General features: G+C 40.3%; 1 protein-coding gene across 5 annotated transcripts in view; it reads right to left on the bottom strand.

Annotated features, from left to right (window-relative positions):
- The window catches only part of CCSER2 (coiled-coil serine rich protein 2), a 62,056-nt gene extending 39,900 nt beyond the window's left edge, over positions 1-22,156 (bottom strand). For 2 of the 5 annotated variants that reach the window (XM_058840792.1, XM_058840796.1), the window contains exons 1-4: positions 22,021-22,156; positions 21,162-21,346; positions 8,821-10,294; positions 7,721-7,923 (exon numbers count right to left, since the gene is read on the bottom strand). In XM_058840792.1, coding sequence (XP_058696775.1) covers positions 7,721-7,923; positions 8,821-10,255 — 1,638 coding nt within the window. In that variant the 5' untranslated portion in view covers positions 10,256-10,294; positions 21,162-21,346; positions 22,021-22,156. The remainder of the gene's footprint in view (positions 1-7,720; positions 7,924-8,820; positions 10,295-21,161; positions 21,347-22,020) is intronic. The other 3 variants (XM_058840795.1, XM_058840797.1, XM_058840793.1) reach the window with 2 other exon arrangements.
- Positions 22,157-24,313: the final 2,157 nt, after the last annotated feature.

Below are 24,313 nucleotides of genomic sequence, written 5' to 3'. Positions count from 1 at the left end.
GCTGCCATGCACTCTCCCTCTCTCCACAACACAAATCCAAAAGTCTAATTAAGGGATGCCATGAACAGAACACATAAGTACAAGTGAAATTGCCTTCCTTAGTTTTTCCAGCCAAAACAGCATGAGAAGATTTACTGTCAGTTCTGAAGGAAGCAGCTCTCAAAGGCATATAAGCTTTCCAATTGCAAAGGAAAAAAGGTAATTTGCCATAAAAGGTTGTTCACAAAATGTCATGCCTCTCAGACCAGTACCACAAGGGGTTTGTGAAGTTAAATAGTGCCCTGTAACCTCCTAATAATGTTTGACAGTAGGGACACCTACATAACACAGGACAGACAGAAGTGCTATCTCATTAAATAATTCAGTTTCTCACCACCTCCCCTTGTAGTTAAACTCTGAAGTTGAAGACTGGAGCAGAGGTGGGACAGTAGATGGTGGCTATTTTCACTCTAAAAGTAGTTTCTAATCTAATGACATTGCCTTTCTCTGCCTTTCTCAGTAGAAAACTGCCTGCCAGCAAACTCCACCACAGGAACGGCTGAAGAGTTGACAGAATACCCTGAAATGAGTTTGTGTTCTTAGTTCTGTATTGACAAGCAACAATACAGACTGAATTTTTCATAGCAGTTGCTGTTTACTACTAAAATCTTAATGGTGGATGTATTACTCAAGGATGTTCTCCCATTATTTCAGTATGTTCACAAGTATTACATGTTCATAATGAAGATTAAAGACGTCATCAAAAAGATGACACTTTTGAGGCTTTGAAAGCAGAACCAAGCTGTCCAGTGGTTTTCCAAACAGATTTTTAGGCATGGGCTTCTAAGAAATTAAGATTAAAAACAAATACCACAAAATTCTATACTTGTATTATTGGAAAAATGAAAACTATGGAATTAGAACAGTACAATTTAAGTAAATCAGAATAATTTTCATCAGATTCTGGAACATGATATGAAGATATTGGGACAAAAGAGCCTGGAACTTAGACATTAATTTAGAGGCTTAAACAGAGGTTACCAACTACAGCAACTTCCAAGAAGTGGCTTCCAATGAAAAACAGCCTTCAAGGCTGTCATGTAAATTAGATTCCAATCCCAGAATCACTATGTGTACACCTGAGCATGAAGTTTGACCACAGAAATGGCAGCTTCCCAGATAATGCATTTCCAAGAAATCTTTCTGTACTCCAAGTAAAAATTCACACATTATTTGCCATTTTCTAGAATGCATCAGTAAAAGGTAAAACCTCACTGAAGGCTTCCTGTGCTACTGTGGTATCTCTTGCCAAGAGATATACTGGCCTAACCCAAAAGTCAGGCTTTCAGGTAAAGGAGTGTGAAGGACCAATGAGTTACTCAATTTGTCCTACAGGACAGAATTTCTTTGGTGATGAAGGTAAATAATGAAAATTCTCTGAGCAGAAGCAGAAAGTAGAACTCCATGCTACATTTCATGTTAGTGATGCTATGTGCTCTCTATCCCATCAAGGGTGCTCTCCACTATGATGGGCATGGATGGGAAATGTTGAAGGATGGACAATATGAATTGCAGAGTATCTGACTCTCTCTGGGTTTGCTCTCAGTCACTCCCAGGAGGTTCACAGACACTCTGTACTATAGAGAGTTTTTTAGCAGATGGGAGGCACGATATATTAGTAAAGGCCTGTCTGCACAAACCAGCCTCTGGGATAAGTCGTAATATTAAGGGCTAAAATCCTTGAAACTTGCCTGCAGAAGAGAGAGTAAAGCAAAACAATATTCTTGTGTACAAGGATAAGAATGTAAACCTGTGTGTGTTAGCCAATAGTAGCTTGCTCTGCCTGCAGACCCTGTAGAACCCTACAAAAGGTGTGTTAATAATAGAAATAAACGGCGTTCACAATTACTTCTGTAAGACTGGTGAATAAGCTGGCGGTCTCTCAATACTGTACACTGCAGTGTACCCACACCCAGAGAGGAGTATCTGCCACTGAGGGTTTCTATCATTGCCCATACACACCTCCACACCTGCATGAGGTGTGTCTCAAGTGGGTTTACCCTGGCTTACCCAGAATACCTCCTGGGCAGACAAAATAACCTCCCCCTCCACTGGCACTACAGTCACATGTACGTTCTGACAGTTTCATTCCTCTGATGAATGAATCCTGGTATCCCCTCACACACCTAAAGGGAAAGGTCGCCCAGCTTACTGCTCCATGGTCCTGTTCTGTCACAACAGTTGCCAGATAAAACTTGGCAGCTGCAAGAAAGACTAAAATCTCTGATGTTTCAAGGCTTGGCAGGCAGCAAAAAGGCAACAGCTACTTCAAAATCCCAATCACCCCAACACAGGTAAATAACAAGATTTCTAAAACTAGAACAATTATACTTCATAAAATAATTACACCACAAGAATAATGTCCTCTTTCTCTTTCCAGCCTTGCCCCCTCACTAGGGTATTGGGCATCTAACAGTGTCATCAGTTCTCACTGTATCACATTCACAAGCAGAAGAAATATAAATTAAAAAATCTCTAACCACATACAAAATTGGAAATGTGTATTTCTTAATGCCATAATGAATTTTAGTCAGAGACACAGACTGAGGTGAAATCATCCTTTGCTTTCAGGCACAGAACAAACTCAGACACTTCTTTAAGAAGTGCTCAACTGAAGTACACAAATTAAGGAAGATCATGGGAGCACAGAATGCAATTAATTCTCTTTATTAACCTCACCTTTTGTATTCTAAAAAAGGAGGAAATGCAGTAAGTCAACACTGTTCATTTGAGTACAGCCTGTCAAGAAATATGTGTCTTTTTAATGCTCTTCTCTGCTTTGAGTAAGATCTTCATTGTACTTTGCAAGATGAAAAGAGGAAAAAAAACCTGAATTTCAACTGGCTCATTAAATGAAAGGCTTTTAATGCGTACTTCTTGTAACTAGCTTGCACCTGAAGGACCCATTTCATGACTACTCTCTTAGAAAGTTATGCAAAAAAAGAAAATTTATGTTGAGGAAAGATTACATACTTTTTATATTATTTTTAGCTTACTAGCACTTTTATTTTCATTACAGCTGTAACCAAACATCTCAAAATTTAAAAAGCCCAGCTTCTCAAAGAACAAGAACTAGTATTTTAGCATTAACCTCCTGAAATGAAAGTTCAGCCAAAGCAAGGAAGATGTGTAGAAGGCAATACCGAGAACACTTTGCTCTAAGGAAATAAATGTATTAGAATCACACACATTACAAGTCTGAAGTCACGTTAATAAATTACTCATTTGAGAAATTAGACTGGCAATTTAAAACTTACTACAGAGTCATTTTGAGAAGTGAATTATTAAAAAAAGTAAGGTAATTAACACTAAGCTACTTGTAAATAACTACAGAGAGAAATTAATAACAACTACAAAATTCTGTTTTAGCAAGTTTGTTTTCTCTAAGAAGTAGAACATCTTTCACTGACTACCAGTGCTTCAGGAACCAGAAAGCACTTTGCCCAGACTCAAAAACTAATTCAGAGCTTCCCTTGCCCAAGTTATAGTCACAAAAGGGAAAAAAATATAACAAGAACAACAACAAAAATTGCCTGGAAGAAGAAAAAAACGTAACTATTTTACACTCCAGCTAAAATTCTGGCCATGTGTCAAACTGATTCATTCCAGTGAGATCCAGATTTCATCCCAAGAGCAATTAAATTCTCAGCAAAGCAGTTAAAACCCATCTGTCTCTTCAAGGCAGATTTCAATTATTATTCCATAATCCTATGCCCTTATAATTACATTGATGTTCACTCTGCATATACCCCAAAACACTGGTTTTATTTACTTCAGGAAAAATGAACACAGCACAGATTCGCACTGCTACTGGAGACTACCAGAAAAAGAGGGCAGAGAACTCAATCTGACAGTACAGGGAGCACTCTGAAAGCTTCCTGTCCAAACCTATTGGCCCATATGAAATCACTTTAACAGAAACAAAAAAAACCCCAAATCACATCACAAGAACTTCCTCTCTTGTGAATATTACAGAAAGAAGCCAGAATTATTGCAATGTCTTCAGTTTCAAGTTTTACTTCTTGCAGACTTTGAGCACCAGAATATTGCAGCATCTTTAAAAACAAGCAGATACCTCAGAACAGTAACAGCTGTACTACCTATCCTTCTCAATGTAAATAAGGACTTGCATATGCCAAAAACATTTAAAGCTTCACTGTGAACAAACACATACTAAAGCTTCTGCTTCTCATGTGTCTACTTAATGCACTGGAGATGAGAAAACACCTCAAACCTTGCTACAACAAGAGAGGGCAAGTAAAGGATCCATGAGACTGGTCAGGATGCCTGTTTGAGGCTACATTGCTTACACGTATGGTGAACAGTATTTTCAGAGAAAAATTAATGAAACAAAAAATCTAGCAAAACTAAACTACAACCAGGAGTTGCACCTCCCACTGCTGAGCAGCTTTCTGCCACGAAGCAGTAAAGAAACTAGGCACTGGAGTCAGCAACTAAATCCCAGGACAGGAGCAAAGAGCACAGCTAACATCAAATGAGAGCATCTATAGATAAACACTTCCATTCCTGCTAATTTACACAGCCATCAACTGCTCTGCTAAGCATCAGTCTGTTCACACAGAACTGAACTTGGTGCTCAGCAGCAAAAACCAGCTGTTGGAAAGACTATAAAGAGCACCAACAAAATCAGTGCTTAGAAATTTGAAAGGAGTTCAGCACTTAAAAAGTTATCCAAGTGATTTGTTGACTTTGAAAGTGGAAATGGAACAACAGTGGACTCAGTTATTTTCTGTTATGCAATTAGACAATAGAAATATTTTCATCCTTACAAAAACCCCACACATTTCCTATCAAGCTCTAAGTTCCCCCTATGATATTATTTAGATCTGTATGATTCTTAAACTTCCAATACTGGATTACACATTTTCTCCATAGCTGTTCACTCAGTAAAGAACAGAAGGACTGTACAAAAAGAGGCCAAATTCATTTTATTCCTCATCCCCATGTCTTTAAAACCAAGATGTACTGAGAACAGCAAAGATATTGGCTTTTCTGTTCCCCCAGAAAGGAACAAAGAGCTTCAGAGGCCAGAAAATTCCTGCTGTTGCCCTCCTATGCTGGTTCTCATTTCAGAAGCCCAGTTAAAACCCCTTTTACAAAAACTGCCCTTCCAAAGATGGTCCAAACACTCCCAATCTAAGATCACCCAATGGGAGCTGCACTGCCACCTATGGAAAAGCTTAGGAAAAGCATTTAGCATTTGTTAATACTAAGAAGGATACAGCTTAAAAGACTAACAAAACAACAGCAGGATGGAAATGAGGAAGAAAAAGGTGAATTGTGCACTAAACATGACCAATTACTCAGCACATAGTTCCCTGCATTGTCACTCAGCCACAGTGCTTCTACTCACCCCAGCCTGGTGCCACAGGAACTCCAGAACTACTGCTTTGGTAACTGCCCTGGAAATACTAAATCCAAGGGGCAGGCAGGCTGGCATTAGCCCAAGCACTCTGAATTCTTAAATCTGATTCTCATCAATTGGATTTTGACACACAGATATGAACTGCTTTTAACTCACCACAGTAGAGGATAGAAACTGCATAATTTGATCACATATCTCCCAGCAACCAAAACATCTGACGTTTGACTAATCACAATAATTATTCTCAATGCCTTCACTTTTTTGTCTTTATACACCTTACTTGCAAAGAAAAGGAAAACCTTGGAACAAAAGCTTACAGCAACCTACTCAAGAGCACAATTTTTCAGAAATAATGAAAAGCTGGATCAGAAATTCTTCTGCATCTTCAGATTAGAAAAGATCATTTTTTAATCTTTAGGCTAAAGAAATCAAATATACCATAATTCCTACCAAAACCAAAACGTACAGGGAAAAAAAAAAATCCCACTAGTAAGTGGTAATTCAACACTTTAGAGCTACATTTTCCCCCTCAAAACTCCAGCTACTGAAAATACACTTCTGTCTTGCAAAAATACAACATGCTCTTGATGCATTTCTCATTCAGATAGAAGTTACAGTACAGTAAGCACTGAAATTCTGGAGAAGCACTAACAGGATAAAAAATCAAAATGGGTAGAAACAATACATGATCTTCTAGATTTAACATCAAGTCTTAAAATCTCTTCCTTTCTCCACCTCCTCAAAAACAACTAAATATATTCTTCCATTTTTAAGCTCTCTCCAAGAGCTTTTTACTTTCAATAAACAAAGAAATAATCCAAAATAGTGAACAAGAATATCAAAGGTTTCTAATGTACTTCTGCTCCACATGGCTTACAATAGCTTCTGTCAATCAACACATTAATTCAACAACAACTCATACCCATGCACAAATTAATTCACAGGGGCTACCTGTATCAAAACCTAGATATATACTCCAAAAGCACAGTAAAACAAGTGTCTTCCATTTGTTTGTTACATTTCAGAGTATGTATAAAACGCCTATATTTAAAATTTACCAAGGACAAAGTTTAAAAATTTCCCTTTTTTTTTGGCACGTGCATGCATGTGCCTGGAGACAGGGGTGTTTGTTTTAGCAGTGGCCTCCGTGAAACTTGGGTTTTCCCTATAAACACCAATAAAGCTACAAAACTCATACTAAAAAACTCATACTACAAATCTAACAGCTTTTCCAAGCTGGCCACAATTGCCACAAAAAGTTAATAACCACTGCTAAACTCTTTTAAGCACTAGATCCCAACATCATAATTTAAGACAGAGAGCAAACCATACCACAAGCAGCTGAAAATATATCAGCAATTCATATTTAGTTACACATGAAGAATATAATTGCATATCTGTGCCCAAGTCTTACAGTGTATCTACATTACTAAACTGCAGAGGTGACAGAGTACCTAATATGCCTTAAACACAGGAAGAATGACACATCGATTAAACCTAATTGGTTTTGTCAAATGTTCTGACTGTTAACATCATGTTAACAAAATCCAAATTGCTTAATTCAGAAGTCTGTGCAGATAAAGGGATATGAACAGGACAGACAAACAGAATTCTCTTCTGGCCCACTAAAATTCCAAGGTTGGCTCCCTGACCTCAGATGAAGGATCACTGCAGCAACTCTTAATGCACTCATATTTAATGACACTTCTTGCAGATTAGTTTGAGTTTAGTGGCAAGAAAAAGGTCATGCTGTACTTGTGTATCCCACTGGAGATGTACAGAGCCCTGCTACAGTGAGCTACAGCCATGTCTCTACCTCAAAGATGCTATGATTGAATGAAGAGAGAAAGCAAGTATCTGCTTCAGCTCACAAGGGCCCTATGAGCACACAGTACAGAAACAACAAATGCAAGAAGCCACAAAGGCAATAGCTATTCTCTGGCTTTTTCACTCCTATGTTTAGAGATTAGTGGGAGCTATTGAACCTATCCTTTGCAAAAATCAAATTCCTTCATTCTTTGTGAGCACTGCTATGAGACTGCATAAGGACCTGTTTTGTCCTGACTTTAGATTAAGGGAAGAAAACAATGTGTGCAAACAGCCTGATCAAGGCCACCTGTCCAGAAACAGGAGCTCCTAAACAAGAAGTTTCACAAAGCTATCAACTACAGAGGAAAGCGGAAACAATTATAAATTTTTTTTAAAAGCACTAATATTTAAAAAATATATTTCATAAGCAATAAACATAACATTTTTAAGATCCTAAAAATGCAAGTTAAGAATATAGATACGTACTATGCTGTTCATTTCTGAAGAGTCGTAACTTCCACACGGATGGACACTTCCTATAGGTTCCAGCCCTTCTTCATCCCACATATATGTGCCGTCAGAGCTGTCAGATGGAGAAAGCTCAAAGGAGGAGCCAGCTCTGTAGTTCATCTCTGAAGAGATGACATTCTCAGTAGTGTGTTTTGTGCTTTCACTGTTGTCATCCACTGCTTAAAGAAAAAAGCATCAGTTAAGATTACAAAAACAACCCAGTATTCAAAAAATAAACATTAAAATGCCTGTTACTCGTGTGCTACCTTTGCTGGAGCTGTACTGTAACAGAAATATCTGAAAGCTTTGTACAGTATTGTTCCCTCATCCCAGAAGGGGGAAAAGCTCAAGCTGGTTTGGCAGCTACAACCAAGGAATCTTCCAACCCACATCTTTGCTAACCTTTTACATTGCCCTAATTCACCCACCCTGGAAGCTACTTTCTAGAAATCTGCATCTCTTTAACATATTAGAAGGTGGGTCCAAAAATATATCCTTTGGATCTAGTCTCTCAATTGCACCATCTCTCAAACCAGTTTTTACCATGAGAAGCCCACCAAAGATTTGAAAATGTGGCTTTCAAAAGCATCTTCTTGTGTCTTCAACTAATTTTTAAAGAATTGATATGCATCAGAAAAAAAAAAATACCCAGTAACAATCCTGTTTATAACTGAACTAATTCAATTACACATCCTACACTTATTTCTACTACTTAGAAGCAGTTACAGCTGTTCTCTGCCTACAGAGGTGGAGGGAGCATGAGGTGAAATTTTCTTAAAATATCACCAACCCAGAAAATGAATGGCAAAGCAAGGATATGTGGAATCCCACAACCACACCATGAACATGTTTAAATGAGGTCACCCTCATTTTTATCACAAAGAGCTCCTCAAAGTAATGCTTGGGAAAAAACTACAATGGAGAAAAGGCACAAGCAAACAAACATGCCAGCATAGAGCAGTTCTATTCTGAAACAAATCACAAGCAATGGGCAATTACATTAAATAACTTAATTACCATTACAGAATTTTGATTTAGCACCTAAAATTTCAAACAGAACATAAAAAGATATTTACCAGACACATTTATATCAAGCCAGTCATCAGCATTACAGCAAGATCCTCCACCTTCCTTGAGAGACGTGAATGGCTCAATGGACGTTCTGCTCCCATGCTCTAATTTCTGAAGGCAGCTTTCCTTCTGCCGGATTTGTACAGTTCTGTTTGCCTCTTCTATATCTATGAAATCATCACTGAAGTCTTCACTCAAATCGTTTTTCTCAGAGGATGACAAAGAAGATATAGATATTTCGTCTCCATCATCGCTCATACACATCACTTTTGACCCATGTTTTCCCAGACTTTCATGCAGGCCCTCACCAGGTTCTGTTCTTTGAGCCCTGCTCTCTAGAATACTGTTTTTATCTACGGCTCTATTGATATCTGCTGAAATCTCCACATTCTCCACAATGCGCGTGTCCGGAGCCGCACTTTTGCTGCCATCCACAACGGTGTTCCCAGCAAAGCGCTGCCTGGTAGGCTTCAGCAGAGAAGGCCGACCTAATCTGTATCCATAGGAAGGTGCTGACCCAGATCCATTTGACAGCGGGGGTTTCTTAGAACAAGGAGCTGACATAGCTGAGTACGGTCTGGTAAATCCATACCTCATCGGCTCATTTCCATTGGGTACATCCAATTGACACGCATTTCTTGACAGCAGAGTAGACCTCTGAGACATCCTGGCAGCAAGATTTTGACTATGGTAAGGCCTTGTAAGATCCACAGCTTTATTAAAGGAATGTGACCTGGTTAGAGATGCAGCAGGAAGGAAAGAATTCTGAATGGAATGTGAAAAACTTTGTGATCTTACCATTTTGTCACAGGAAAAAGCCTTGCTATTGTCTGTAGATTGTGCCAGGCTTTCTCCTGAATTTGTCCTCGTGGTACTGGAATTAGCTCTAGGTCTCTGCAAACCTACCACTGGCCGATTTCCATAGAATCCATTTAAATTTGATCTTGGAGCATTGAGTCCAGAGTATGTCCTTCCTGACAGGGTACCTTTGGTGAATTTAGCTGAACTAGAGAGTCCAGGTATAGACTTTGGGTTTAATTCCTCAGTAGAAGACACAAACATATTGGTTTGCTTTGCTGCTTTTGACACAACCGAAGCAGTACTGTTCAAACCCACCCTGAGCTCATCATTGCCCAATGCTCCTTGAGATTGAGGATACTTCTCAGAATCAATTAATTTTTCATTACAGTTGCGTTTGGTGTTGGGATCTCTCCCATTCTGATCATTAAGCTGATATTTGTTTGATTTTTTCCAGTTGAAAGCAAGGGAAGACATTCCAACAGTGCCATTGTGCTTGCCAAAATTTTTGCCACCATTACTCCCTGCTAAATTCACAGCCGTCCCGTTTGGCATAGGTTGCAAAACACTCCCTAAAGTTTTCGTTCCATATTTCGGTAGCCTGGAAACCAAGGATGTCCTGTTTTGATTTTTTTCTTCCATGAGCTATTGGGTACATTGGTCCTTAAAGGGTGCTTTAATCTAAGAAAGAAAAATAAAACAACATTAAACCTGAATCAACCCCACATTAAACACAGTTTTCTATATATTTGCAGCTATATGCTTCCTAGATTCTTATGCCTAACTCCACCGTGTTGATTAAAAGTAACCCAGACACATTTTGTGAAGTCAAGTTCCAGCAGTTACTTGGCAGCAGTATGTTCTTCAGATCACAGCTCACTCCCCCAGATTTCATCCTCTACATAAACCATCTTTTTTTTTTGTTTTCCTTTTGTAATCTATAAAATAACTTGAGAAGAGGTTGGATCATTTTTTAGTTGTTTTTTTTTTTTCATTTACCCATTTTCAGCAACAAACAGAACTTTTCAACTGTGTTACAATTATTAAGTTATAAACTTAAGATTTAGTATTTTTAAAATAAAAATTTATTTATTTTACTTAATTTTTTAAAATTTTATTTAACATTTATTAAAATAAATTATGACATAGCAAAACCATGTGGTCAGCACCATAAACCTGCAAAAACTATAATGTAAAATCTGACTAAAAGCTAATTTTTTGAGATTGCTTTCAATTTCCCCAATGCCTAAAATATAGGAAATAATTACTCATCACACATCTCACAACAACATGTTTTGTTCCCAGACCTTATGGATATACCCAAATCAAGATTCACATTCCTAATCATTCTTTCCTCTTTGTATGGAGACTGTAGTCTATTTTGGAAATCATTCACATACAAAACCTGAAGTACAGTACAACAGTTGAATAAGGTCAGCATTAGTAAATGAATTTAAAAGTTCTGCTTACTCAAAGTACTTAGAAAATAACTTGAGTAACCACAGCAAGCATTACTCTAAAGTGAGACACTCCCTGAGCTGCAAGACTCACTAAGAAACACTCAGTTTCTTAGTGATACAATCTAAGATATAACCAAAGATAAAGTCCAAGTGGCACTAAATTCATGCAAACTGAAATACCCTTAGGATTTGTCAGTGAACAGGATGCCCCAGAGCACTACTTCTGGAAGCTGATCTACATTACAAAGACAGAAAGAGAAAGGTACTGCAGACAGGGCATTTAGGGGCTCCTAACTTGTAAAAACATCAGAATCCACATTCTGCAACTGGCGTGTGCATTTCCATTTTGAAATACAACACAAATCCTGACTTTTCAAACACTCAGCAAATTCTTGCACACCAGAGACATTGCCCTCACCCAGGTGTGCAAAGAAATACAGAAGTATTTCCCCCTGGGACCAGCAGAACATTTCATACACCGCCTGCATGCACACGGATGGAAGTGTCTAATGTCATACCTCGTGCCTACATTGCACCTGCATACCTTGCACAGGAAAATATCATCAGACTTTAATAGCAACATCAAAGATCTTTACTTTATGTCAACTACATACAATAAAGTACACCCTTTTTTTTTAATACCTCCATGAATAAAAAATAGCCTTTAACATGCTGATGAATTAATTCCCAGCAAGAACCATACTGCAGATCCCTCAGAAGATAAACTGACTCTAAAGAACTAGCAAGTCTTGTGAAGTAATCTTCCAAATTGAAAAAGTTAAAATAGAAAACTGCTAATTTAACTTGCATGCTTTATGGCTAATTCCCTTTTCACATCTATCTACCATCTCTTAGGTGACTGCAAAATTTAAATGAGGCCATTTAATTAGACTGCTTTAATCTTCCACCAAGTACTGCAAACTAAATTTGAAAAGGATACCTTTGATTTCTCTAGGAAGGGCTCTTGCTCATTTATCCTTGATTAGGGAAAGACAACACAGTATCTTCATGAAAACCATACTGATAGCCTAGAACACTTCAGTTAATTAAACTGAAAGACAAACAATACTTCTCTGTATTTTATCAGCTACATAACTGTAACTACTGTACCACCTTCCCAAGTCCAGGTTTCATTTGTTTTATTGAAACACAATGTCATAGAAATAAACACTAAAACTTAACAGCATCATGTCTTGCAGATGTTTCCCAGAAAATGGGGAAATTTCTTATTACAGTCTCTAAAATGTCCACAATCTTTACATGTGTTTAGTAGGAAAGATTATGCTAGCCTAACAATGAAACTCCCTTATCAAGCAGCAGTGTGCATACCAGTTAGAGTATGATTTCTGCACCCCAGAAGACTCAAATTCAATAGCATTTAAATTGTGGCCTGTTGTACTATGAAGAAATTAAAAGCACTTTTAGACTTAAATAATCTATGGATTTTTTAAAAAACTGACATTTGGGCAAACAAGTTTTATATTCTTTGCCTTGGGAAATACATTATCCAGTGCACACAAGCCTAATCAGGAATTAAGCTAATTATAAAGAGCCTTGCCTTACGTAATGATCCAGGGAAAAGGAGTTAAAATCCACAGACCCCCTCTGAAGTATAATCTGAATTAAATGAAAAGCTGCTACATCCTTACCTTCAAGGATATTCAGGATCCTGGTGATAAGCAAAAGGATATTCATTCTCACCCTCCTTGGTACTTCCTCTACAGGATTATTTACACCTCAATCAAATCCTGCACTGTTAGTTTCAGCTGGCAAGCACAACATTCACTCTAACTTCATTCACAGTTTATTTCAGCACCACCAGGAAGGCAGTTTCCTATACATGAACTACTCTGCAAAGTCCAGCTTTGCAAATGAGATTCTGCCCGACAGAAGACAGCTTAAAGAGTGATACATTTGAAAGCTTAAGCACCTTAAAATACTTCAAGCTATGAAGCTTAAAATACTTCAAATACTATGATCCCTGCCACCAGGAAGATAACAGCATTTTCCAGTTCCAGATTCCTGAATAGGACCAAATTCCCCTCCTATTTTCACAGCAGTGTGGAATACCCAGCTGATGGATGAAACACATCTGACAGACAGGTGACAGGCCAGAGCAATTCCCCTCTGCAGATCTTCTGCCATGCCAGCAGTTTCAGATCTGTGTTTCATTCACAGAAATTTAAGGGCATGTGTATTTCAACTCTGTCCTGTACACAGCTTATAAAATCATCTCTTACACTTCTGGGTTATTAAAAATACATTAGATCAGTTATGTGAAAATATCTTATTTCCATCAAGGTAGGGAGGTATTGAAAGCCATCAGGGAAAAATCTGTGAGGTTTGCAGAAGCAGCAAAAGGCTTCCTTAGCACTTGCTTAAGAACACTGCAAGATGGGCAGCATGACTGCAAGTCAATTTTCAGCTTTAAGAGGACCATGGGAGCTTAAAAAGAATGGAAGAAACTGGCAAGAGATCCAGCTGGAAAACACCTGCTCTGAGCATGAGGAGCCCTGGGGAATTCAAGATCATGAATCCTGAGGAAGCTGTGCATGCTGTATGAATTAAAATAAATCAGAATGCAACTAGAAATGCTGATAGCTTCAAGATTGAACTTTGAGTATTTACAATTTTTTGTGTTGTTTACTCTGCACAGAGTTCAGTTCAGTCAAAAATATCACCTTCAGTCCAAGATCCAGTAAAATTTATCAGCTCTGCAGTAAAATCCTCCAAGCCTGCCTTCTTTCTCCTGTCTTCCATCTCTCCAAAACACCTGTTCTTGAATCAATTCCCAATGCTTTACCAAGGCATCTATGAATTTTAGCCACTCTCCCTTGTCCTATCCAAACACCAGCCTCCCTGACACTGCGGTCTGAAAGTACCATAGTGAGCAATATAGCAAGAAAATCCAAGATGGTGAGGGCTTATTGTTCTATTTCTCTGAAATTACCTTGCATTTTTTTGTCCCAAGTTGTGAGATTCTGTTTTCAGATCTCAAGGTATCTTAGATCTGTTTTTCCTCCCTCGCACTAACGAGGTTCTACCTGCTTTGAAGGGTTGATCTATCAAATACCAAAAAAACAGTTATCCAAGCTGCTCTTGTGCTCAATTTACTGTCAAAATATATTAGGTCAAAGAACATGAGCAGAACATGATAATGAATAAAAGCAGAAGGAGCAAGTCATACATCATAAAGAGATTGGAGTTTTAGTGTTTCTAACATTGAGCAGTATCTTTAGTCAATACAGTAGAAAATGTGACATCCCCTGCCATCTCTAAAAGCATTCTTGCTATTCATCAGAATTCTTAATGTTTGATAAGGCAGGAGGACATAGGCACTTACTGGAGAAAAATAAATAGGTAAGTGCAGCTCTATTTTGTAGAAGAAATCCACCACAATGTTTCCAGAATCAAAACCTCCCTTTGCATCCCTCAGGGCCACATTGTCAATTCACTATGCCATGAATGCTGTTTACACAGAGTATCAGGCACCTCAACGAAGCAAAAAAGGGCTAATTGGTATCTGCCCAGACAAGAATACTGTGCAATTGTTGCCCACTTGTGCTTTTCATATTAGTAAAACAAAAACTATGGATTTTAAACTCCAAATTTTTACATCAAACCTAATCAAAACATTGAAATAAAACAGGGTATGAGTTATCATAAGCCCCTTTAGATTTTATTGAAAAAAAAGTCAGGCAAATTTTAACTAAAAGAAAAACTTTTGCTAAAATCCTCTGTCTCGAACAAGTAAAGTTGCACTGATTTTCATAATTCTTATACAACTAACAAGGTGGAAGGCAGTCAAGGTCCAGATGTTTAGCCAGCTGCAGCAAGGAGCAGCTTCAGCACAAAGAAAAGAAGGTGGAAGAGTATAACTGAGGGTACAGATAAATTACTCCCACTAAAAGAGAATATCAGGGTCTGTGAAGAAGAAGAAGAACTTGACAATGCAATTTCAGGTTCCTCTTAAGTGTTAATGCAGGTTATTATGGTTTGTTCATAAATGAGACGTGAAGTGCAATGACAGTTACTCTTTCCTGCTTTAGTGCTGACAGCCTAACTGCTGTAAGGGACAGAGGTCAGAGAGAAATTGGAATAAGGCACTGGAGATGCATGACTCCTCTCTGAACCTGCTATTCATCTGATGCATCCTCTTGCAGGAAGTCATCAATTCCTTTCTTCAGCAGATCTTGTTCAATCTGGACGAGCAATGTCAAGCCTATACCTGCAGATATGAACACCAGACAGCCCTTGCATAACCAGCTCCAAAACACAGGACCCAGAGCACAGTGGTTTTCACTGGCACACAAGGCCCAGATGATAAAAGCACTACATTAGGTGTGCTGACCCCTGCAAGAACACTGCAAGAGGTGAGAGGGATGTATTGCCATATACCAGAAACAATTAACATAATCATGACCAATATATCTGGCTCCAGTGCAGAAACACCCCTGCTAGAAGGAATTAAATTATGTGGATTACTTCACTCATTGTGTTATGCAAGGAACATCCTCCTGTGAACTGAACCAATCCAGAGAGATTCAACCTGAGTGAGCAAATCAAGCTTCTTCACTAGGGTTGCTTAATTGCTCCTAAGAAGCAAAAGATGCAGATGTTTTCAACATACTTGTAAGAGAAACAAAGAGCCTTTACTTGTTTCTCTCTTTGTTGATACTTTAAATTGTTACCAAATTTGCAGGGATAACAAAAATAAAGGGGAAAAACTGAAGTAAGAAAAGACAGACACTGCCTGCCTTACAGAGCCAATGCCCTGCAACCTAAAGACAAAGTCACACAGCTACAAAGAAGCCAAAACCTGTTAATCATTCACCATCACCACCTCCCAAGCCCTTCCAAAAACAACCCCAAACAAACATACTGTGACTACAAGGCACATTTATATCTAGGTTCCTATGCTGTATTAGTATTTCCTTGCCTTTAGCAAGATTTCTGTCCTGGAAGATAAGCCATAATTGTGTATATGTTTGTGTGCAAGTACATAGATTATGGAAAGACTCCTCCCTCACATCAGTCTTTTTTTCCAAGGTTTCTCAGACAGGTAAATTTTTGGCATTCTTACATGATGAGTAAGGCAGCAGGTAATCAGAAACCCGCCTTTCAGAAGAGTTTAAAAGGTGGCATCACTGCTAACATCATAAAGGCAGTTTATATTTTATGTGGTGGCTAAGATTGACTGAAAAATCACAAAGATATGTTGCAGTCTAGAATTAAAGCTTTCTACCAGTGAAATGTCAGATCTTGATCTCCCCTTAACACATTTAGTGATTGTGTCAGCATCAAAGCAACTGATAGCAGGAACAGGCCCCTGCTTCTGCTGATGGTATTAGTCCTTCAGCAACAGCATTTCACATGGGTAATTAAATCTGTCTTGTAAGAACAAATCCATAAAAATTGCATCTGTCTCAAAAGCAATGTCCTACTGCAAATCAGTAGGAATTGCCTGTTCTCCAGCAAACATTTCACTTAAAAACAGAGGAATGACCCTTTTTTCCTCAGCACTATCCACTGTCACCAAGTGATTCAAACACACTATTTCTATCTCTAACTCTTCTAGGAAAGATTTACTTCACCACTGACTGAGTAACCAACTGAAACAGTTGATTACCAGTTACTGTTTTCTACTTCTCACATAGTAATACATGCTAGCTGGAACAGGATTTTCTTGCTGATAAGAACAGGCAGGCTGAAAGCCAAGTGAAACTTGGTATACAACTAATTATAACTGGAAATATCCCTTTTTTAGACTGCCATGTTGTCCATCCTACTCCTCTGGTTTGTTTATTCAACTGATGCATGTTCTCCATGTAAAAACACTGACTGTCTTGAGCTAGAAGCCTCTTACACTGGTACTAACATATTTTTCAATATGTATTTTGTAATGATTAAATAATGACTAATAACAGAAACAATACTTCCTGTCTGAACTGCTGCTGAACAATTTATCTATGTGGGCATCTTAAGATTAAGAATTTCCATGGGTTTAAATCTTCAATGAGGCCATGCTTTCAACCAATATCTAAGTTGCTTTTTTTTTCCCCCCTCCAGCCACATACACTCATTCTTTCTTTCTTTCTCCTGCTGCCTGAGTAAGAATTCTCGTTATAGGTTAAGCTGAATGGCAAGCAGAGATAATTGGAAGAGACTGCATGTAATTCATAGACTCACCAGTACTGGGCTATCTTCAAAAAGCCTGAAGAGGTTCATATGTTATAACTGAGCAAGATTAGACAAGATGAAGCAGAAAGAAGATAGAAAACAATAGTTCTGAGATTTTCTTTTCTATATATTGCCAATGCTACTTCAGCATAGTTCAGTTTTTCACAGCCAATTGTGATCTCGAGAACAAGAACATGTCAGCGCATTGCTATGTATCTAAAAAACATATTGTTAAATCAGCCACTGCTGGGTTAAAACCATACTAGAAAAAGCACTGACAAAGAAATTCTTTAACACTGCTATCATGAAAGACAGACAGTGAATCCTGGATAAGCTGAAAATATTATATAAATCATGGTATTTCACTGTGCATGGATCATGGCATCTCCATGCCCAGTTCAATTCTCCGTACAGTTCCGCCAGTCAATTTTATTTTAGAGGTGAGGAATACAAAAATCCCATTAGTTCCTGTGGTTGCCTTAAAATAAAAACGCATCAGGGAAGGGATGATCAGGGCAAACACAGAATGTGACTTCCTCAACCTTCAACTACTCTCAAGTCATAGAATTTCTTAAATTTGATGCAGTTTGTTTAGGAGCCCTCCACAGATCTCTTGTCCACTATTTTTTGTAACCTGTCCTTGAGCCCCCAAACTTCTTGCATCCTTGATTGCCTTAAGCAAGGAGCTCCAGAACCCCAATAACGATTCTGTTAAGGTTATTTCATTGTCTTGCACAGATTCCCAAGGAAAACGACTAAAACTACTTCTAAACTCCCTACGTTGCCAGAAGAGGCCACCGCTACCTGCTCTCCTTGCCACCAAACACACCAGTTTGTTTCACATCTATGTGCTTTCACGAAGATACTGTATTGTATGTAATTGTATGTATTATTTAAAGTTTTACTTCTCTTTAACGTCCACCCTTGATCAAAAACACTGCAGCCACACACTTTCAGCATTCAGCTGAAACTTGCTCATTTGTAAACATCATCTTCAAAGTATAATTTTCTTGCTATTGAGTTTCATTTCATTAGTCCTGGACTCAATACAGCTTCTGTCTACAATTCCACTGATATAAATCAGTTCCCAGTTCAACACCAGACTCCCTGAAAACGTTGCATACCAAACAACTTTGCAAGTTTGCCACAGCATAACAAATACCGATATATTTTTGACAACAGACTGACAGCCTCCAGTATTTTAATGTGTGTTTTGTGTTTTTCTACCAGCTTTGTGATACACCAACAGCTATACTGGAATGTACTTCTCAAGGTCAGTTTCCTACAATGTGGAAGACTCAGATATTTGTTATGTCCTCAGAGGTTTGCAACGGAAGGCAAAAAAAAAAAAAAAAAAAGATTCTCAGAGAAACTGAGCTGTAACTTCAGTTACAAGTGACAATTTGTCACAGGATCGGTTTCAGAGTTACTCATCTATGCTGTATTTTATTCAAATTTACAGGAAGGCGATACATATTGTTTGTTTCGTTTAATCAGGATCTCAATGTAATCATAGTAAAGCTATAGTTATCCAAATTGCCATTTTAGAAAGCTTTTATGATTAAAAGACTTACACAGAAAATTATTTTTCTCTGTTTTTAACTCTGTTTACTGATGGACAAGGCTACGCAGGTTGACAGATTGTGCTCCTCTCCTCAAGTCTCCTGCTACTGACAGCAGCAGCCTGGGCCTTGCCAAGTTTCTGCCTATGCAAGTTTGCCTGAGATGAAGGTTACTCAAAAGCCACAGCATCCCTGAACTCATCAAAAATATGTATTAACATGGTTATGTAGTAATTTTAACATGTAAGGTCAGAAAAAAATAGCATTTAGGTAAAGACAGTAATAAAAACAATTTACAAAAAGAGTGTGAACTGAATTATCATCCAAATCCACATTGTAGTGATAAACTCTGCATCCATCCAAAAGAGGAGATTTTTCAGTCTCAGCCTAAAGCAGATACATTATTGAGTCAAGAGAAGCTGGGACATTCAGTTCTCCCTGGATGCTTCCCTTGTGCTGTGTGTGTCACAAGCCATCTGGGCTGATTAGCCTAAAAGCACAGAACTTCTTAGGCTTCAGGGAATAATTGCAGAAATTATTTACAATTTAAGGGTTATTCCTGATCCATAAATTGTTCAGCCACCTCATCAAAGTAAATCCTTATCACCCATTTCCTCTAGCTAAGAAGCCAAACCTCCTTGCAGTGAGGACATTGCCAGTACTTCTTCAATAAAGGCCATTAAAATGCACTCTGCAGAGCAGGACCTCAACTAAGCCCAGACTAAGTGCTCATGAAAAACCCAACAATCTGCAGTGAAACAGGCATTTTAGCAAGAACTTGCGACACCAGTTCCCCATGTGACCAGGGATAAGCAAAAACCCCCACCCTGAGAAGACTTTCTTCAATTCCTATAGGATACTGTCAGCAGAACTGCTGCAGCTGAATCCTCCTTTTAGAACAGAGAATGACTACTGAGCAAAGTCCAGATCTCTGCAAATCCAGCTACTTTTGATTAAGGAGAAAACGACATTCTCAGAATATCTTCCAATATGCACCTACTTGGTAGCAGTTTAAGAGTGAGCTGGAGAGTGTTTCCAAAAGCTAGGAAGAACTGCAAAGACCTTTACTGATGAGCCAAATTTAAACTTTGGAACAACAATTTAACGCTGTTGGGATTTTACTGTAACATACATGTGTGCAGGTATCCAGAGATTTACATAATCTGTTTTTATTGCTCCAACTGAAACACAATACAGGATTTTCAACCTAATTATCAAAAGCACCATTAGTATTTTGATCTTCTTAGCATCCCTGTTGGCATGGGACTTAACCCTGCCTGAAAGCTTCTAATTAAGAAGATGGTGCTGCTGTTTACAGTGAATACTGGCTAAAAGAGAACACCACAACCACTGTTGATATATTTTATCATATTACTTTCTGTAATCTTAGTTCCTTCACCTCTTCTCCATTTTTAGAGATCCACACTTTCTAAAGATTCCAGGCAAACAATGTTCCTCTCAATATTGATGGCATGACAGCTTTTTACCTAAAGAGCCCATGCCAACATTTCCTACTAACTGGTTTATTCCAAATAACCAATCCCTCTTAAAGGATGATCAGGTCCAAAAGTAATGGATTTTACTCCAATGAGCTTTTACACGAACAGTTCCACTAAACAGGATTACTCATTAGTATAACAATACATTAAATGTGATCATTATGTTAATTGAAACTATTTCTACAGTTTCAACAGCTTTACAGTTAAAAGACAATACTGGGCAGTTTTTGGAACCCAAATATTGATATTTTTATAACAAAAAACACTATCCATGAGCAGAAATTAAATCTCAACTTCAAAAGCAACTTTCCTACTCTAAGTTGTATATCAACATAGACCCTTGGCTGACATTTAGGTAGCTGGTTGTTACTCATTTAGTTTAGTCTTATTTAGTTAGGCCATCACCTCTTCAGTTTGGAGGCATGTAATTCAAAATAGACCCATAGAATTTAGAGGTATGTGATCATTACATACATGAGAAAAAATCTTGCCAATTCCATTCATTATTAGCAAACAATGTAAATATTTACTGCCTCAGACTAACCCAAGAGTTTTGTGTCTCCATAAAAGAAAAATCCAGAAAAGTCTAGGTAAATATGTGAAATGGCTCTCAATTATAAAAATGTAACAAAATGAGAACTTAAGATGCAACTTCATTTCACTTTTGACACCTTCTTAACAAAAAATTCTATTCTGCACCAAATCAAGGCTCAAAGCCCACAGACACCAAGAACAAACCTGCCACAGACATGAACTTCTAACCCTGCAAGGTGCACCAATTCCCCTGAAAAGTGCTTTACATCTTTACACAACGTACCAGACTGAGTACCAGATCGGCAATACTTACCTTAATTTGATGTTTGGCCTGGACACTAACGCTCTGCCACAGCATAAAGTTCCCATGCAGTTTTGCTTTCTTAAGCTGAAGATAAACAGCTCGACCTCCTCCAGCTCAAAGTTAAAGGCTGAGGTTGCCTACGTTTCATTGTGTGCCAAAGTACATTTGACAGAACGCGAAGTGAACATCAGGCTCTGGGTGACGAAAGCAAAGTCTCAGTGTCATTAAAGCGAAATCACCACAACGTACAGAACATCCCCTTGCTAAAAATCTCAACAGATCACTGCTAAAGTAGATATGGCACCATTATCATTCTCTTCCACCGTTACTATTTTTTTTTTTTAACTGTTGTCTTTGAACACACACTGGGTGCTTTTGCTTCTTCCCCTTTTCGGAGATTAAAACCCTCGAGATACGAAACCTCACGCTACAAGACCTCTGTGACCGGGGCTCGCAGCAGCTGCTCCTAAGGCACCTGAGTCTCCCCGAACACCGAATTACAGGGCTCATATACCACCGCAGAGCCGGCACCGGGGCACTCCCCGCGCCGGGCCCGCCGTGCCAGGCTGCCCCCGAGCGCGCAGCCCCGCGGGCGGCTCGCCCGTGACATTCAGCGGGCCCGGAGGTGAGCGCTGCGCCCGCCGGGGCCGCGCAGGAGGCCGCCCCGCCCGCCCGTCCGTCCGTCCCCGGCCTCCCGCGGCCCGCGCGGCCCCCGCTGCCGCAGCATCCCCGGCCGAGCGGCGACCCCCGCCCCGGCGCAGGGCGGCGGCGCTGGGAGGAGGGCAGCGGCCGCTCCCCGCCGGCAAAGAGCCCCCGATGAGGGGCGAGGGGCGGCGCGGGGGTGGCGGCGCGGCCGCCCCGCACTCACCGCCGGACGGTGCGGGCCGCTGTCGCCTGCCGGGGCAGGGCGGCTCCGCGCCCTCGGGTCCCGCCGGCCGGCCCGCGCAGGGAGGGGCGGAGGGCGGGAACACGCAGCCGCCCCGCGCCCCTCGGCCCGCCCTGACGTCAGCGCGGCCGCCCCGCCCCGCCCTGCCCATGGCGACGCCGCGGCCGGGACGTGTCGCCGCATCTTCATCTTCGCACCCGTCGCACCCATATCCTCCTGCACCCGTGTCCGCCATCTCCTCCACTGCCGCAGCTCCCCCATTACACCCGTGTTCCCCCGCACACGTGTCCCCCATTGCCGCATCTCCTTCACCGCACCCATCGCCCCCTCCGCCGTGCCCCGGGAGCCACCGGGCGCCTGGCCCAGCGCGGCCGCCGCAGCCCGGCCGTGTGACGCTGCTACCGGGAGGGCAAGGCCCGCGGGCCGCCTCTGCCAGCCTGCCTCAGCAATGCCGAGCTCGCTGGCAGAACCAAGGGCAAATGGGAATTGAAAGCTTTGCAGGAATGCGCCTGCAGGTGTCCCGGCCCTGAGGCGTGGAAGGGTAGAATCATAGCATAGTCAGAGGTGGAAGAGACCTTTAAGATCACCCCGTGCAGCCATCCGCCCAGCACTGCCACTGTAACCCTTAAAGCATCGCCCAGCGCCAGAACCCGATGACAAACGCCTCCAGGGACGGTGGCCATATCACCTCTCGGTGCAACCTACTCCAGTGCTACCACCCAAACAGTGAAAAAATTGTCTTTTGGTATTTAATCTGAATCCCTCCTGTTTAAGGTAATTTCCTCCTGTTCTCTCTGCAGACATGGCAAAGAGACCAGCCCCACCTCACTACAACCTGCTGTCAGTGAGTTGCAGAGGGCAATGATGCGATGATGTCCCCAACCCCAAGCCTCTTCAAGACTAAACAACCCCAGCTCCCTCAGCTGTTCCTCACAAGAAATATTTTCAAACCTTTCACAAGCCTTGTTGCCCGTCTCTGGTCACACTTCAGCCCCTCAATGTCCTTTGTAAAGTGGGGACCCAGAACTGAAGACAGCACTGGAGGTGCAGCCCAAGCAGTGCCCAGCACAGGGATTAGGATGATCCCAGCCTTGGTCCAGCTGCCCACACGACAACAGAGCACACTCAAAGGAGAAAGCTGGTGACACAGCTATACAAAAATCCTGAAGGACTCTTGCACTGAACCACCACAGAAGACCAGGCATTCTCCATTCCAGTGCTCACAGAATTAATTGAGTTTAATTTCCTCAAATTTTCTGCCTGTGCTAGGAATTAGAAGGCACTGGCAGAAGGTTCAGGAAGTTCCTTGCCAGTGAGGTGGATCACTGAGTCATTACTCACACCTCAAATGCTCTGCCTTGGGGCTTGTGTTTCTGCATCGATCCTGGTTTGGGGCCTTCACCTTTTTGTTGTCATAGCATTTCACCATCTCATACTGCCATGCTTCAACATCAGGTGTTAAAAGTTTATTTTCTCTAGAAAGTTTTGATAGCAAATTTTTCTAAGCTTTTGCCTGCCTGCTTCATCAAGCCTCCCAGAGGGAGGAAGCTGCGCCTCAGGCTCTGTTTGTGTAGGAATAAAACCGACACCCTGTAGCTGATAAGCCTTGATCACCTCTTGACTAGAAGCTGGGTGTGCCCAGATGTCAGCCCAGGCACTAGAAGTGCCTCCTCATCTTTCTAGACACAGGGTGTGAAGACTTTGGTACATTTGCCCCATAGGCAGCAGAAAGGACTTTTTAAAATAAGAGGGAACGAGAACTGTAGCTTTTATGTTTTTGTGGTGGTTTTGTTTGTTTGTTTGTTTGTTTTGCTTAAACTTAAATGTACCGGCCACATTAATGCATTTGTTCTTACAACAATCTGAAGTATAATGACTCTCCTCTGCTACAGGAAGAGGAAAAAAAAGGCAAGCAGAGAGATTAAATCTCTTGCTCAGAGCTGAAGAGATAGCAAAGCCAGGAAATGAACTCAGATTTCCTCAGTCAGACATTGGTGCTTTAACCACACAATCATCCTTTCTTGCTAGTCATTCTCAGCTTCTGAAGCATCAACTGCATTACCATAGATTTGATTTTTCCCTTGTTTGTTCATCAGAACAACTTCCCCATTCCCACTGAAATGCCTTCCTAATAACTTTCTTCTCCAATTCCTTCCCAAAACTTAAAGAAATTATATTAAAGACTCACTGGGAGAGTTATGTTTCCCACTGCCTTTCTGCAGGCACTGGCAGATGTTTCTTCAATGCCAATACTTGAAGTCCTCTCTGACAAAGT

Source organism: Poecile atricapillus, chromosome 6 (genome assembly GCF_030490865.1).
Source record: "Poecile atricapillus isolate bPoeAtr1 chromosome 6, bPoeAtr1.hap1, whole genome shotgun sequence".
NCBI classification, from domain to species: Eukaryota; Metazoa; Chordata; class Aves; order Passeriformes; family Paridae; genus Poecile; species Poecile atricapillus.
The sequence above is the reverse complement of the archived record's forward strand: the minus strand, read 5'-3'. Positions and strand labels throughout refer to the sequence as shown.